At 44.7% G+C, this 15,555-nt stretch overlaps 2 protein-coding genes across 2 annotated transcripts; both read left to right on the top strand.

The window, feature by feature from the left end:
- Window positions 1-329: 329 nt before the first annotated feature.
- Window positions 330-2,656, top strand: LOC103184110 (dead end protein homolog 1). Its single transcript, XM_042340105.1, has 5 exons — window positions 330-447; window positions 690-1,145; window positions 1,749-1,985; window positions 2,163-2,270; window positions 2,595-2,656. The coding sequence occupies exons 1-5, from the start codon at window positions 330-332 to the stop codon at window positions 2,630-2,632; spliced, it is 957 nt and encodes a 318-aa protein (XP_042196039.1). The 3' UTR covers window positions 2,633-2,656.
- A 2,171-nt stretch (window positions 2,657-4,827) lies between these two features.
- zmat2 (zinc finger, matrin-type 2) lies at window positions 4,828-13,543 on the top strand. Its single transcript, XM_007901968.2, has 6 exons — window positions 4,828-4,996; window positions 6,455-6,548; window positions 7,860-7,983; window positions 8,560-8,633; window positions 10,271-10,416; window positions 11,968-13,543. The coding sequence occupies exons 1-6, from the start codon at window positions 4,979-4,981 to the stop codon at window positions 12,109-12,111; spliced, it is 600 nt and encodes a 199-aa protein (XP_007900159.1). The 5' UTR covers window positions 4,828-4,978; the 3' UTR covers window positions 12,112-13,543.
- Window positions 13,544-15,555: the final 2,012 nt, after the last annotated feature.

Raw genomic sequence — 15,555 nt, 5'->3', positions numbered from 1 at the left:
TCCATCGTCTTCATTTTAAATTAAAATTAAATTTAAAAGGGATGTTACCCCACAGTCGAATCATATTCGATCTTCTGGATAAGAGCATGAATTCCCCCCCCCCCCCCACACAAAAAAATGTTGTATTAAAGCACGAAACAGCGTTAAATAAACCCTCAAAACTTGACGGCTCTGGTTTGAGATCTGATGTAGATCAGCACTTGCCATAGTTCCTGAAATCTCTACAATAATAGCCCTTGAGTAATAATGAGTACCCTATAGCCCTTGAGTAATAATGAGTATTGGAATGTGCTTGGGTTTGCTGACTCGCTTGTTTACATGCACAGATTATGGAGGACACTTTACTCAACACTGAGAATAAAGTGGCATTCAGAGCATGGGTGGAGGCAACTGGCATCAGGCTCGTGCAAGTCAACGGCCAAAGAAAGTATGGTGGACCCCCTCCAGGTGAGTGGCGCCTGTAACCAGTCAATTCTCTGGTTTTAGTCAATTCTCGGATTGCTTTTCTGGGGGTAATAATCCCTCAAAAAAAATTAGTCACACAATCCACAACTGTGTGACGCTGCTGTGCAAAATACACACAAAATACAATCCACTTTGCAATATATCCTGTGAAGCGCTTTGAGATGTCTCAACAACATAAGGGGCAAATGCAAGGATTATTAATAATATTATTATTTGTTGCACAGGTTGGACTGGTCCACCCCCTTCATCTGGCTCTGAGGTCTTCATCAGCAGATTACCGCAAGATCTCTACGAGGATAAACTAATTCCACTGTTTCAGTCGGCCGGGCAGCTGTACGAGTTCCGTCTGATGATGACCTTCAGCGGTGAGAACCGTAGCTTTGCCTATGCCAGGTACGCCAGTCGCTGGCATGCCCAATGTGCTATCAACATGTTCAACGGCTATCAGATCGAGAATGGCTGCCCCATCACAGTGTGCAGGAGCACTGAGAAGAATGAGCTGTACATGGGCGGTATCCCTAACGGAAGGCAGAGGGTGGCGGTTATATCGGTGCTGAGGGAGCTGACCAGTGGAGTGGCTGATGTCACCCTCTGCCCTGAAACGAGCAGGACCATGTACGCTGTGGTCAAGTATGAAGATCACCGGTCAGCAGCCTTGGCCAAGAAAAACCTGGTGCAAAGTAAGTGTTGGGTCTGTTCAATGAAAAGAAGAAACCTTGCTTATCACTAAGAACCTGGAAACAGGAGTAGACTGTTCAGCCCCTCAAGCCTGTTCCGCTATTCTATAAGATCATGGCTGATCTGTACCTCAACTCCCATTTCCCCGCCTTTGCTCCATATCCCTTGATACCCATATCTAACAAAAATCTATCCTGAAAAGTTTAATTGATCTGGCATCCACAGCCTTTTTGGGGGAGGGAGAGAGTTTCAGATTTCCACTTCCACTATCTTTATTCCAGCTGCAGTTTATAATGGCGTTGTGTGATGTGGATAGCGAGCTATCAGAATAATTTGGTAATGGGATTTGCACTGTTTAGGGGAGGAGGAGAGAAAGGAGAGGAGAGCGGAGAAATGTCTCCTATACCCCAGATATTATATTGTTGCCACCTTTCTTTGGGAGGCTTTGCAATTGTGTACACCATATCAGAGTTAGAACATCTTAGTATTGGAGAAGGGCAACTGGGTAATGTCTTTCTGTGGGTGGTTCATGGCTGTGAATTTCTCTCTCAGTTCATGCTAGTAGTTTCAGTTCAGTTGTTGACTATATTTTGGTTTCTTTCCAGGTTGTATTGAACTGTGGGGTCATGCGATTGAAGTTGACTGGATGAAGTCAGATAATAAGCAAAGACGCAGCAGGATGGTTCGAGCCGAAACACAGCTGCCATCACCATTATTGCCACAGCCGGCATCGAGCCTGGTGGTCTCGGCACCAGCGCTGGACAACACTAAATTCTCTTTGCCCAATATTGACCAGGTGTCCTCTGATTACAGTCCTGTCAATCCAAACAGCAATACGATTGGTGGGAGGTCTTGCCTCTGGGATGGCCTGAGCTCACTAGGCATGAAGGGAGGTGATGCCATTCAACTCTTGAATGAATATTGTTTAAAAAGACGTTGGGGGTCTCCCATTTGCAGCATCCACCTCCTGAGGTCCAGCTGTTATGATCACAGCTACCTGTTTAAAGTTCTCATTCCAGGACTTCCCGCCTATTTTAATGGGACAGTGAATGTAATGCTCTATGATCTGGTTGCCAACAGAGACTTGCCCAAACAAAAGGCTGCACAAGAGGTGCTGCAGCATCTAGGTGAGTCATAATAATCCTTGCATTTGATACGACGCCTTATCACGTCTCAACTTAGAGATGTCTAAAAGTGCTTCACAGAACATACTGTAAAATGAATTGACTGTATATTTTGTGGGTGAAAAGCAGCAGCCAATTACAGTCATGGATTGAGTGACAATATTTTTAATCGAGTTGGTTTAATTGCGTCACTTTTGTCTGCATTCATTCTGATTCATTAAAAACTGGTGTGTTGGCTGTCTCTTGCTTTGATGTACGCCTAGCTTACTCTAAACTCTGGTCATAGAATACGTATTTTCATTGCCTGATGTTTCTCTCTCTCCATAGGTCGCTCTGAGAATATCGATGCCTTTCAAGTAATTTGACTGAAGAGAAGCCGTTCTGAAAACCAAACGAGTTGCTGTCACTCACACTTGCCTCATATCATTTGCAACTGTGCCTTGGTCCATAATTTTGCTTTGACCTGATCTGTGTTGATGAATATAAACAGTCTATGCTTTTTACAATATGCAGTTGCAGGTGCAGAGTGTCAAGTTGAGCTGTCAATATTACTTTAATTTATTACTTTAATTAAGATTACTTTTTTGTTACTTACAAGCCTGTTCCACATCCCTCCATTGATGGTTGTCCCAGTGACTGCATTCATCGTACAAATTTGTTATGTTGTGAGGGATTCTGTTTGTAAATTTATTCCAGTAATGTCTTTGTTTTGTTTGACCGGGAACTAAAACACTTGTAGATTTAGATGATCTAAACCCTCCCCATCAATGGCAAGAAGCATTCGATGTATTAATACAAAAATACAACACAAAATTACATTTGTATAGAGCCTTTCATGCCAGGAGGATGTCGCAGTAAGTTCGTATTGGAAACATTTTGTACCTTGAAATCTTAGTTTAAAAATATGATACTGTTTGGTGGATTGACGGTTGCCTCAATTTCAGAGCCTGGAATTCTACAAGGCTAAAGAATTTCCCTCTCATTGCGTCCCAACATTTTCCCGAAAAACAATTCGGCTGAAATTTTTTTTCAGTCGTTCACCCAAATACTGTTCCAGTGACGGATCAGTAGCAATCCAGTATGACCTAAGGATCCGTGTGTTTAAGAAACCCAGATGATTTATCTTTACACCTCAGATTCTACATTGATGATTGCCCAGGATGTCTGATTGGATTTAGGAGGGATAGAATGGCAAGTAGCTTATAGTTTATGGTGAGTTCGTTTACGGTCATTTTATTGATGAAACGCCAAGATCTAGTTTTTTTTAAATTAAAAAAACTTAAGGTGTCACACTGCATAGTTGTACGTAACTTGTGTTGTTTTGAAAATTTGTGTTCACAGAACTTGGAAGAAAACGGTTGCCATTTTGCTGATGTTGAATTCTTTGTACTCAGACTTTTTGCGGGGGGAAAATTCTATCGGAAGCTTTATTTCCAATGCTGTTTGAGGGAAGAATGTTTGATTTTTTTTTCCGAAAAGTTTATTAAAATTAAAACCAAGTGATAGTTTGGGTCTATTATTGTATCCACCTTACAGACGTGCACGGTATCTTTCCATTTAAACATGACTGGGCAATTACCAATAGATAATCGAACCACAAAAACAGTTATATATATATATATATATATACACACACACAGTCCTTGTAAAACTTAAACACGGTATGAAATCGCATTCACGTATTAATGTCACGTGGTCAACAACTCACATTTCTCCTCAAATAAGTCAATTTACTATTGGAGACAATAATAATAATAATCCTTGCATTTGATATAGCGCTTTTCACGTCGGGAGGACGTCCCAAAGCGCTTCACAGAACACACTGTAAAGTGAATTGACTGTATATTTGTGGGCGAACGCGGCAGCCAATTGCGCACAGCAATGTCCCACAAACAGTCGTAGGTTGAAAATGACCAATTTATTATTGTTTTGGAGGGATTATTATTAGGCTCTGTGTGGGGTAAGGAAACTTGCCCGAGGTTTCGCCCTCTGCCTGGAATTGAACTCCGGTCTCTCACTTGCAAAGCGAGTGCTCTAACCACTGAGCCACAGGACTCCACAAATCTCCCGGCGCCCCATCTTTCACCGGGATCTTTGGGGAACATAGGAGCAGGAGGAGGCCACGTAGCCCCTCCAGCCCGTTCCGCTGTGAGCTCATGGCTGATCTGTACCTCAACTCCCAATTACCCCCCACCCCACCCTTTGCCTCATCTCCCTGATCCCCTGACCTGACAAACGTCCATCCATCCGCCTGACCGGACCCCCGGACCCCGGACCGCAGACGGTCGGGACCTCGGGCTTTGTTCCACCCGTAAGTGAGACACAGCAGTCGCTCCACTTCGCAGTATATTCTGGGAAAGCGTTTGAGACGTCTCAACGATGCGACTCAAGAGCGCAATATCAAACGCGAGGCTTATACCGCCCCCACGGCCCCGCCCCCGGCCCCGCCCCCCGGCCCCGCCCCCCAGCGGCGCCCCCACGGCCCCGCCCCCCATGGCCCCGCCCCCCACACCGCAGCCCACAGGGCATTTGAGTGCTGAAGGCGCGGGGCTGAGCGGGTGCGGTGCCGCCTCCGGCCGCCAGGGGGCGGCGTGTCGCTGCTGAGCCGGCAGCAGGTGCGGGGAGGGCCCTCTTGTCCCGGGCGGAGTGAGCGCGGCGGCAGCGGCGGGAGAGAGAGAGAGGGGGAGAGAGAGACAGAGAGAGACGGAGAGATGGCGTCTGGCAGTGGGGTGAGTGCGAGAGGCCGCCCGGGGGGGGGGCGCAGCCCGACAGCCCGCAACTGCCCGGGGACCGAGGCCTGAAGCCTGCGCCCGCTCGGGGCCTGAGGCCGAGGCCTGGGCCTGTCCCCCCCCATCACCATCCGGGGGAGACTCGCGCTCTCGCTGGTGTGGCCCCCGGGCCTCAGGCTCCCAGTGAAGGGATAATCATAATAATAATAATAGTAATAATAATCTCTGCGTTTGATATAACGTCGACGAGACGTCTCGAAGCGCTTCGCAGGACATACTGTCCAGTGTAGTGACTGTGTATTTGTGACCTGCCCCTGAGCAGCAGGAAGAGAGGGAACCCGGTTGTGCGTCGCTCGGGTTAGTAACCCCTCCGCGTCGATGAGGAAGATTTGGTCGCTCAACCCACGGCCGTTTGCGGGGGAACGCTGTCCGTGCTTCGCCCACAGAATGCACAGTCACTACACTTCTACAGCGTATCCTGTGAAGCGCTTTGAGACGTCTCGGAGGACGTGATAAGGCGCTGTGTCAAGTGCGAGGATTATTGTTATTACATTGATATTTGTGGCAGCCAATGCCCCACCAACAGTCACGGATTGAGTGACCCAATTTGTTTTTGCTGCTCTGGTAGGAAAGTAACAACAGTTTGTGTTTGTGTGGATAATTATACATCTCTATATCCTCTGTTTGTGGATCAGTGAAATAATCTTCACGCTGAATTTGTTCCTCACAATGTAATTCACATGAAAAGTCACCCTGAGCCCGGAAGCGCTGCCCGGCCCTGAGCAAGTTGTCTTGGTCGTGGGAACATCAGAGACGCCGGACGGAAAAAAGACCCCAAGTTCCGTCTAGTTCGCCTTCCGCCTTCCTGGCGATCGCATGCACCTACATCCCGAACACCCTATGTACAATATCCCGTAGAATCACACAACCTTTCAGAAGGAGGCCATTCATTCAGCCCGTCGTACCTGTGCCAGCTCTTTGTAGAGCTACCAACTTGTCCCACTCCCCCGCTCTTTACCCCAAAGCCCTGCCCATTTTTGTGTCAATAAACAGTCGCCCGAGTCTTGACTGAAAATAGGGAGAATGAAGTTTGTTAACGTTTTGGGGGAAGTTGCTGCTAAGTCTGAACTTTTTGGGGCTTCCAAATTTTTGATCAATGTGGTTTTCTTTCTGGTGACTTAAAAAAATCCAAACGTCATTCAGTCGCTTCAATCCCACCACGTATTGACCGTAGTTAGTGAGGTGTTGGGGATGCTTTTATTTGTACGTGTAGTTTTATGCAGTTATTGCAGTGTATATTATTGACTGCCTTTCCTCTATTAGCCCTTTCATTCCATTCCACCCATTATGTGTGGAGGAACAAGGAACACTTGAGGGCACGAGCCACACATTACACTGTCGCTTAGGGATGCGTTCCTTCCAAGTTTTGTTCCTAACAAAGTCGTCTTGTTCCTGTAGACAAAAAACATGGACTTCCGCAAGAAGTGGGACAAGGATGAATACGAGAAACTGGCACAGAAACGGTTGTTGGAAGAGAGAGAGAAGCGAGATGGTAAGTGGAAATGCAGAACAGTCAGTGCTTCAGAGGAAAGCGATGATTCCACTGTACAAATATGTAGTCAGTGAGCATGTTTACATCGCTGTGTCGGCGCTATGCCGGAATCTTCGGTTATGGTTTATTTCAATATTGGATACATTTCAATTTGTTCATTTTTCTCCTTCTTTGTCTTCAAAACTCTTAAAAACCTAGAAGGAACCTATCAAGAATGGGGGAATGGGTTTAGAGGAGAGAGTTTCACTAGATGAGGTTCGATGGGCTGAATGAATTGCCGCTGTGTTGGTATTTCTGTGACTCTTATGACTTTTCTCTTTATTTAAACATGCAACTTTTTGGCCAGCCAGAATCCAATGGATGCGGCTTATTCCCTAGTTTCTTCATTACTGTTGTGGGATCGTTTAGCTTAGAGGCAGTGAAACCTTTAACGTGCTCTGCTTGTTAGCTGGCGATGGGCTGCTGCAGGGAGCCATGCACTATAGTGAGCTGGCCTGGCTCCATCGCCACAAGCAGACAAGACAGTTCAATGATGAAACAAAGGGGAGAGGGAGAAGAGGTGACAGTGTGTACAGGGGGAACACACTAATGATTTGAGGGAAGGAAATCCAGCTCGGATGACGGGGAGATATGAAAAGGAATTTTGAATTAACAAGGGGAATCGAACTTTGTTTGCTTGAAAATTACGCAGGAGAAAACAAAATACTTAAGAGAGGATTTAACCTGTCAATTTCTTATCAGTTAAAATAATCAAGGTCATTAAATAAATGTATAAATTTAGACTTGTTTCTTGATATGACTTATGCGAGTGTGAGAAAAACGGGGCGAGGGTTGGTAGATTATTTTGGGGGAGGGGGGAAAAGGCATCATAGCCAAGCCACAATATTTGTTTTGAAATCACTTAATTCCCTCACACCTCCCCACCTATCCGACCTGCTTAGACCCCTCTACACCACCTGCTTCCTCCACTCAGCTGGCTTTGGCCTCCTAATTGTCCCTCGTGCCTTCCGCTCCACGATCAGTGGCTGTGTCTTCAGCCACTACTCTGCGAAACTCTGGAACTTTCCCTCAATCCCTCTGCTTTATCTCCTCTTTCCCCACCTTCAAATCCTACCTAAAGGCCTTCCTTTACTTGATTGTCTTACGGTTTCCTTCCCCTCCCTCTCCCCTTAAGCTCGTTGTCAGACTCGGCCACTGTGAAGCACTCTGGGACTCTACCCCGCATGACACTAGGGCGCTATTATAAATGCAAGTTATTGTACTCCCCTCGCCTGGGATTCACACTCATTCCACATTCTCTCCTTGTTCCAGCCAAGCCTCCCACTCCCGTTAAGCGGGAGCTTCTGCGTCACCGAGATTATAAAGTTGATTTGGAATCGAAACTGGGCAAAACCATCGTCATCACCAAAACAACGCCACAGTCGGAGATGGGAGGGTGAGTGCCCTGCACGTGTCCTCATTGTTCCACATGAGCAGTCGGGCTGGAGGGGAGGTCCAAATAGCTGTTGTGATTGGTCTGTAAACACATTTTTCTGTTGACAGTAATGTACCCAGGGAATGGACAACTTCCCGCAGTTGACTGTGTTGAGTAGCATGTGATTTCCCCCCGACTCATGACTTTACCGATTGCTTCCAAATATTCAACTGGTGATTAAAAAATCCCCTCTGAAATATTTCCTTTGCCGACTGGGGAAACAAGATCATTCCTGGGACAAGGCTGGACAGAAGTATCCTGCCCACGTGCCTATTATTACTGTGTGAACTTGACAGTAAGGTGTGTTACATGTTAACCATGTGCACCGCGGGAGTTATAGGTCTCCTTCATTCTGGATTGATACCTACCCCACTACAAATGTATATCATAGTGAAGTACAGAAAACAGATTGAATGATAGTTGTGCCCAACGAGCAGACTGTGCTGTTAGAAACAAAATGTTCACAACACAATACAATATGTTCACACATCCGCTGACTTTTGTTACACTCTGTTGTGTAAACGCTTCCTCCCGCAGATACTATTGCAATGTCTGTGACTGTGTGGTGAAGGATTCCATCAACTTCTTGGATCACATCAACGGCAAAAAACGTGAGCAGAATGGACCGACCGATGAGTAAAATTCTATGATGTTATAAGAAATAGCCATTTCTTTCCAAAATTTCTAATCACACCTGATGCATGAGCACTGAATAACTTTATCTCCTATTCCAGATATAATGCAGTAACTCAGAGGCCCATTTTGCTGCCTTATAAACACTTTAAAGAAGGCAATACAAATTCACTCTTGTCACTGTCTGCACAATTTGTGAATGTGTCAGTTCTGTGTCCCTATCATCCCGATGACACCAGCAGAACCAATCTGGTGGAGCTTGTTGCTGGATCGATTAGTCCTGGGCTTGCCTGACAGCTGGAATATGTTTTGTCGAGGGCTAAATCAGAAACCTACTGGATTAGAGTATCAGGGTGAGATAAATTGTAGAAATACCTTTGCTGGTAAACGGCAGGGTTCTGTTACAGTCTGTGGAAGAGGCTAATCGCTGAGTGGATTTACTGAGCAGGAAGAAAAAGTGATTTGGCTGCTGGTTTGAATGGAGATTGATTTCACTTCAGAGGTGATAAACGGAATGACACCTCCCTACCTACCGTTAGACAAGCACATTTCATCTGAACCAGGATGTTCTTCCAACCATTATCAAATGACAGCCAGCCGGGCAGGGGCAGTGATGATTATTTCAGGATAGAGGGATTGAGATTTGATTCTAAATCCCGGGGGCATTAAGACAGAGTGCTACAGTAGCAATAGCACCTGACAGGTTTTACTGGGAGCTGAATTAGCAGGAAGTAAGTAAATGTGATGTATTACATTGTGTGTTTCAATTCCAAACATACTGAGCTGTTATCTGGGCTGTGCTGTGCTTTTACTAAATTGACAATTGCTTTTTCTCCTTGTTATAAATCAAGGGTTGCAGAACTGACTGCACCCTTTCCTCTGATAGAGACAAATGGGAGAATCGGAAAATCATTTGCAGGGAAAAAATCAAATGGGCAAACTTGCTATTTGTTTTAAAGATGGAGTGAAATCCAGAGGGCAACTTTTTGTTATTTGATGCTCCCACTGTAATAAAACAAATACCTGTTGAGTTTAGTGTGAACTGGTTAGAGAATTGTTGGCTCTGGGGATGTATTGAACACAAAACTCAAGTCAGGGTTTACAGAACTTTCTCAGAGTCAGGCAGCGACTGATTGATTCAGGACAGACCAAAATCTCCTTCCTCAATCACAAGCTTTCAACGACAGCCAAGAGATGAATGTGGAATTATTTTTGTCTAGGGCATAATAATAAGAATAATAATGCAAGGATTATTATAGGGGCAGTGGGAGAAATTCTCTTATTTGTACTAGTGTTGAGTGATCTTTATAATCAGTGACCGAGGGCAGATTTACAGAGAAAATTCTTCATCTTGCAGTAGTTTCGCTAAAGGAAGCAGAGGTACAAACAGCAATGATTATGAAATCATTAAGCATTTGATAACATGACCCCAAAACAGGGGAGGGTCGTTATCTATAAGCTTTATCAATACCACTTTAGCATTTCATATAAAATGAATTTTAAAGCCAGACCGAATTGCAACCTCCTGTGCCATAGTTTCTGAACATTCACTTGCCTCTTTGAGCTGTGTTGACTGTAGCACCCAATTTGATGTTTTTTATCCCTTGTTTGACAGACCAAAGGAACCTGGGCATGTCTATGAAGGTGGAGCGTTCCACCCTGGACCAGGTGAAGAAACGTTTCGAGCTAAATAAAAAGAAAATTGAAGAGAAACAGAAGGAGTACGACTTTGAAGAGCGGATGAAGGAGCTGAGGGAAGAGGTGAGAGACTGCACACCGAGAGTGACACTTGCCTCTAGTGCTTAAAATGCTCATTATTAGAATAAGAAATGAAATGTGGAGTCCTGTAGTTTAGTGGTTAGAGCACTCATCTCGCAAGTTCGATCCCCGGGCAGAGTGAAAAGTTGGGCAGGTTCCCTTATTTACTCAGCAGTAAGTAGGAACCCAGTTGTTAGTTGATTGGCGGATCGCTTTTCCGGGGATAATAATCCCTTCAAAATTTTAAAAATACTCAATCCACGACTGTTTGTGGGACGCTGCTGTGCGCAATTGGCTGCTGCATTTCACCCACAAAATATACAGTCATTCCACTTTAATATATATTGTGTGAAGTTCTTTGAGATGTCTCGAAGTCACGATAAAGAGCTATATCAAATGCAAAGATTATCATTAAAATTATTTTTGAAATCCTCTTCCTCGCCTTTCCACTCTCACTACCTAGAACAACCCTCCCTAAATCTACCTTTCTAACTATCAACATCCTTAATTCTCCTTTCATTCCTTCCTGCTCGGTGCTCCCTATCATATTTACAAAGCACTTTGTTTACCTGAAAGAAATGCACATTGTTGTGAAAGATTTATTTGTTGAGCCAGGAGTTTACTGATGTCCTGAGGACAAGCAATTAGACCCAGAGAAAGAACGATTGTTCAAAGGACACATTTATCTATAACCTGAGATTATGTGGAGCATGATTTACAGTGTGACCGGCAATGAGATTTATTGCCCAGGGTGCAGTCGATACTGTTTATTAAAGGAGCAGCCTGGCTTCTCCTGTTTACTCACCAGAGCTTGAGGTAATCCTGCGGCCATGAAATGTTCAGTCTCAGCGCGAGAAACCTGGCGGGGGCTCTGGTGATAAATCAATGCTCTGCTGTTAATTGAGGGAACTTTTTGTGCTGGGAGGAACTGCATTGTTGCCGATGCTATCCTTTCGATAAATGTTAATCCAGGGCCCAGTCTTGGGGTTTGGGTGGATGTTAAAAATCCCTTGGAAAACATTGTCCTGGTCAACAACCCCCCAGATTAAATCTCATTCTCTGCATGATTTATGTGTGGCGATTTGCTGTGTATAAAACAGCAGCGATATTTGCCGATAAAGACAGTTGCTCTATGTGACTAATTACTAAGACAATTTCTTTGTGATGAGCTGTGATAAGATTGCACACTCTCCTTCATTGGATGTGGGAAAGACACGAGGGATGGGTCGAGTGGTCTGTACCTGGGCACCGATCTAGTGCTTATCCTTCGTGCCCTCCCTCCATTCCACCATCGGTGACCGCACTTTCAGCCACTATACCCCGAAACTCTGGAACGCTCTTCTATCCCTCCGCCTTCCCCTTGCCATCCGCATCTTCAGATGGAGCTTGAAGGCCTTCCTCTTCGACCGTGCCTACAATCACCTCTCCTGGCTCCACGTCATGCTCCGCTAACCTTCAAGCGCTCTAGGACACTACATTGCGCGAGGGGCGCTGTGTGAATGCAAGTTGTTGTTGTGATGTTGCTTGATTGCTAGTTTTGCCTGTTATTTGCAGGAAGAGAAAGCTAAGGCTTACAGGAAGGAGAAGCAGAAGGAGAAGAAGCGAAAGGCAGAGGAAGAGCTGACGTTTGAGGAAGACGACGAGATGGCGGCTGTCATGGGTTTCTCTGGCTTCGGGTCAACAAAGAAGAGCAGCTGACCGACCCCACAGGACCCACTCGGTACTGCCTTTGGCGCTCCATTGACTGAATTTACCTCCTCCTCTCCCTCCATGCCCCACCAGGCAGTGGCAATCGCTGTGCTTAAATGTGGACGAACCGAACATGTCACGGTTGTGGAAGGGTCCTGGATTGGCAAAGTTGCAGTGGCCCTTTTCCTAGTTTGAAATGCATTTTTTTTTGTTTTAAAAGAAGGAAAAAGCGCATGGTTCACGGCTGTGTGTGGAGCAGATTCAGCCTCGGGAGCAGTGTAGACGTCATGCCTGTGGGTGAGTTAGCACAGCTGGGAGATTTGGACTGTAGGAACCCAGTGTCTGGTCCTGTGGTGAACTGTAAGGTTCTGAGACTACCCCAACTCTTTCCCATGTATTTATTGTAATGTGCAAACTTTTGAGGGGGAAGTTTTTTTAAGTTTCAAGTTTGTGTTAATTTTAAGAGGGAGACAAAGTGTAGAAGGATTGCTGCTTCGTCCCAACTGGGGTCAACTGGGTAGATCAGCTGGGTCAGGCTTACGACCAGAAGCCTTTGGACTTGAATCGTGGTGGGTCTCACTTAGCCTTTCAACATCAATATAAAATCACCACATCCAAGAATGTTATCGAGAAGGGAAGTGGGAACGATTGAAGCAAAGGTTTCTTGTCATTGCAAAATTATAGATTTTTTTCTCCATATATATCTATTGGGAGTATTTTGACCCAGGATTGCTCCCGCTAGACTTCGCCTCCCTCAGGCTGTGCAGGGAATGCAACTTATCAGAAGCAATTGCTGTGATCTGGTATTGGAAAGGGGATACTGCAGTTTGGGGGGAGGGGGGTGTAAATGAAGGTGGAACCTTGCTGCCCACATTGCCTTGGATTGTTAACTTTTCTGCCAGGATTGCAGTTGCCTAAACTTCTGTTCTACATCTACTGGCCTGAGAGGAAGAAGGAAAGTGTCGTAAACTATGTTCTTGTTAAAATATTCATTCCTAACTAGATCAGGCCTCTTCTGTCACAAGTAATATGACCAGTGAGTGAAGGCCTACATCCCATATTGTTCTGTGGCTCTTGAAAGCAAGTGATTGCAGTGAGGGGGTCAGGATTGAGGGTGGGAAAAATGCAAGTTCCTGAGCGAAGGGGTTCGAGATTCCCAAATGCCCAGTTTGGTGTGTGCTCGCTTGGCTACACTTCTGTGAGTTCACCAACAAGTGGAAAGTGAGCCGGTGAGGGACCTGCGTCTGAACAACTGTTCGAGTGACATGAAAGTGTCTGTTACTGCATGCGACGTGCTCTTGAGTGTTTGTATGCTTTTCCTTTCAATCCAGGGAGGTCGCTTGTCCCGAAATTTACGTTTCCTTTCACAAATTGTGTACAATTTCTACTGAGAACTTGGTGTCCGTGATTTTTTTTAATTAAAAGATGAAAAAACCCTGAAGTCTCTGATCTGTTTTCGCTATTTAATTGCTGAGCGCTCTGGCTAAACGTACTGTTTCATGTACCAGACGCTAAACTCTTGGTTGTGTTTGACTCAGTACCACAGTGGGTAACGTCTTTATGCACTTCACAACCACAGGATTTGGCTTCATTCCTTGTTTCTCTTCTTCTCCCTCCTCTTCCTCAATTTACCAGCACTGACTTTCTTAGTGTTCAGAAAGCAACTTAAGGATCCCAGTAGAGACAGACAGCTTTGAAGCGTGTTGAGTGGAGCCTGACGTTAGCAACTGTGCTCGAGTTTGTTGAGTTTTAGAGGCAGATCTGCTTAAAATTCTTCAACCACAGAAAGTCTTCAACACAAGCTTGTGACTTGGGCATTGTGTCCATAATTAAAAACTGATTTCAACATTATTTTTGGTGCTGGGATAAGAGGGGACACTCGGTTATTTAATTGGGAGACCAGAAGTTCCGTCCACAGTGAATTGGAAATGAAATGTATGCATACTGTCTCTAACTGTGATCTTCCTGATTTTCGCTCAAATCTAACATTCACCCTAGGTTTTACATGCCTGATCTCACTCTACATCTGTTATACATTCATACCTTCGGCAGATCTTCAAGCCTTTTTGTTCAAAGGAACCTTCTTATATCTTCTAGTCAAGGCCTGTCCAGCTCCCATTGGTTCAGATGTTTGAGAGCAGCTTGGCTTCAGTTCCATTGTAGCCCTTGGGGGTGTAAAACTGCCTGCCTTACATCTTGTAAGATACCCTTGTGGAGACTTTCAAACTGCTTAGTTTGAAGGGGAGTTCATATATGAATTTCTCTAGACTCAATGCTGAAATAATGGCTATTGTCTGCTTACCCCTTCCATAGTTCGTTCTCCTCTCACCTATATCTCTCAATAAATCCTGGCGAGAACATCAATGCTGACTTTGTCTAATGAGTCAATGTCCAGTGTATTAGTAGATGGACTATATGCTTGGTTTATATGAATCCTGGTCAGCCTTTTATGCAATTGATCATACTCTTACTGAACGGTAGATACGCAAGTGTATTGATTCACAAGTATTATTTAAATTAGTTTCATAATACCTGCTGAAATGGGGGCACCATCTAAAAGAATGATTAATCAGAGTGTTGCTCAAAAATGAAAATGGAACTCTTGTGTAACTTAAAGTTGGGATCACCAGATATGGGATCAAATTGATGTTATTCCAAGCCAGCGGGCAAAGGCAGAACAAAAATAAATGACAAGTCTTATGTGCTACACAGAGAAATAATCAGACATCAGAGCATAACATAGACTGTGCCTGAATATAAGCACTTAATCACTACAAATGTACCAGTGTGGCAACAGCAGACCTCAGGGCTCAGCGACGCAGCAGCCAGCTTCAATAAATTATGCAATTATCTGTAGAAACTACAGAGTGGATTGTGTGGGTGAAGTCCAGGCCTTGAGGTGCGTGTGGGGAGGTTAGGAGAGGATGAGAACAACAGCAGTTACCTTATCAGAGAAAAAAAATCTGAGACAACTCCAGTCTGTTCCTGGGGTCATTGTCAACTTGGTTCAATCGGTCATGCTTAATTATGAGTTCAAACCCCGTGTCAGTACTTTGAGCTCACAGGCCAGGCTGGTGTTGTGTTGTCCCAGGTGCCGTCCTTCGGATGAGATATTGAAACAAGCTCTTGTCTGTGGCTGTTCAAGTAGATGTTAATTCATGTGGCGTTAATAGAAAAGAGAAGGGAATTTCTCCCATTTCTTGGGCAACACCACCGCAGATAAAATTTGTTCTTCACTTGATGGGTTGTTTGTAGGTCCTTGGTGAGTGCAAATTAACCACTGTGTTTTCCTACAAATATATAGTCACTGAACTTGACTCGCAATTATCTGTGAAGCACTTTGAAATATTTATAGGTGTAATATTCAGATTCATGGTTTATTGTTAATGTTATTCTCACAAAATTGCAAGGAGAAGGAAGGAATGTATGACAAAGAAACTGTTCTCAATAAAA

This window comes from Callorhinchus milii, unplaced genomic scaffold (genome assembly GCF_018977255.1).
Source record: "Callorhinchus milii isolate IMCB2004 unplaced genomic scaffold, IMCB_Cmil_1.0 Scaffold13, whole genome shotgun sequence".
Taxonomy (NCBI): Eukaryota; Metazoa; Chordata; class Chondrichthyes; order Chimaeriformes; family Callorhinchidae; genus Callorhinchus; species Callorhinchus milii.
This window is presented reverse-complemented; position numbering and strand designations above follow the sequence as displayed.

What these genes read in the sequence shown, in the direction of transcription:
- LOC103184110 (XM_042340105.1), top strand. Translation starts at nt 330, where the DNA reads ATGGAGGACACTTTACTCAACACTGAGAATAAAGTGGCATTCAGAGCA. An exon ending in TCCAAACAGCAATACGATTG is followed by an intron (nt 1,986 to 2,162) that starts GTGGGAGGTCTT and finishes TTCTCATTCCAG; the next exon opens with GACTTCCCGCCTATTTTAAT. An exon ending in AGAGGTGCTGCAGCATCTAG is followed by an intron (nt 2,271 to 2,594) that starts GTGAGTCATAAT and finishes CTCTCTCCATAG; the next exon opens with GTCGCTCTGAGAATATCGAT.
- zmat2 (XM_007901968.2), top strand. An exon ending in AGAGAGAGAGAAGCGAGATG is followed by an intron (nt 6,549 to 7,859) that starts GTAAGTGGAAAT and finishes TCCTTGTTCCAG; the next exon opens with CCAAGCCTCCCACTCCCGTT. An exon ending in TGAAGGAGCTGAGGGAAGAG is followed by an intron (nt 10,417 to 11,967) that starts GTGAGAGACTGC and finishes TGTTATTTGCAG; the next exon opens with GAAGAGAAAGCTAAGGCTTA.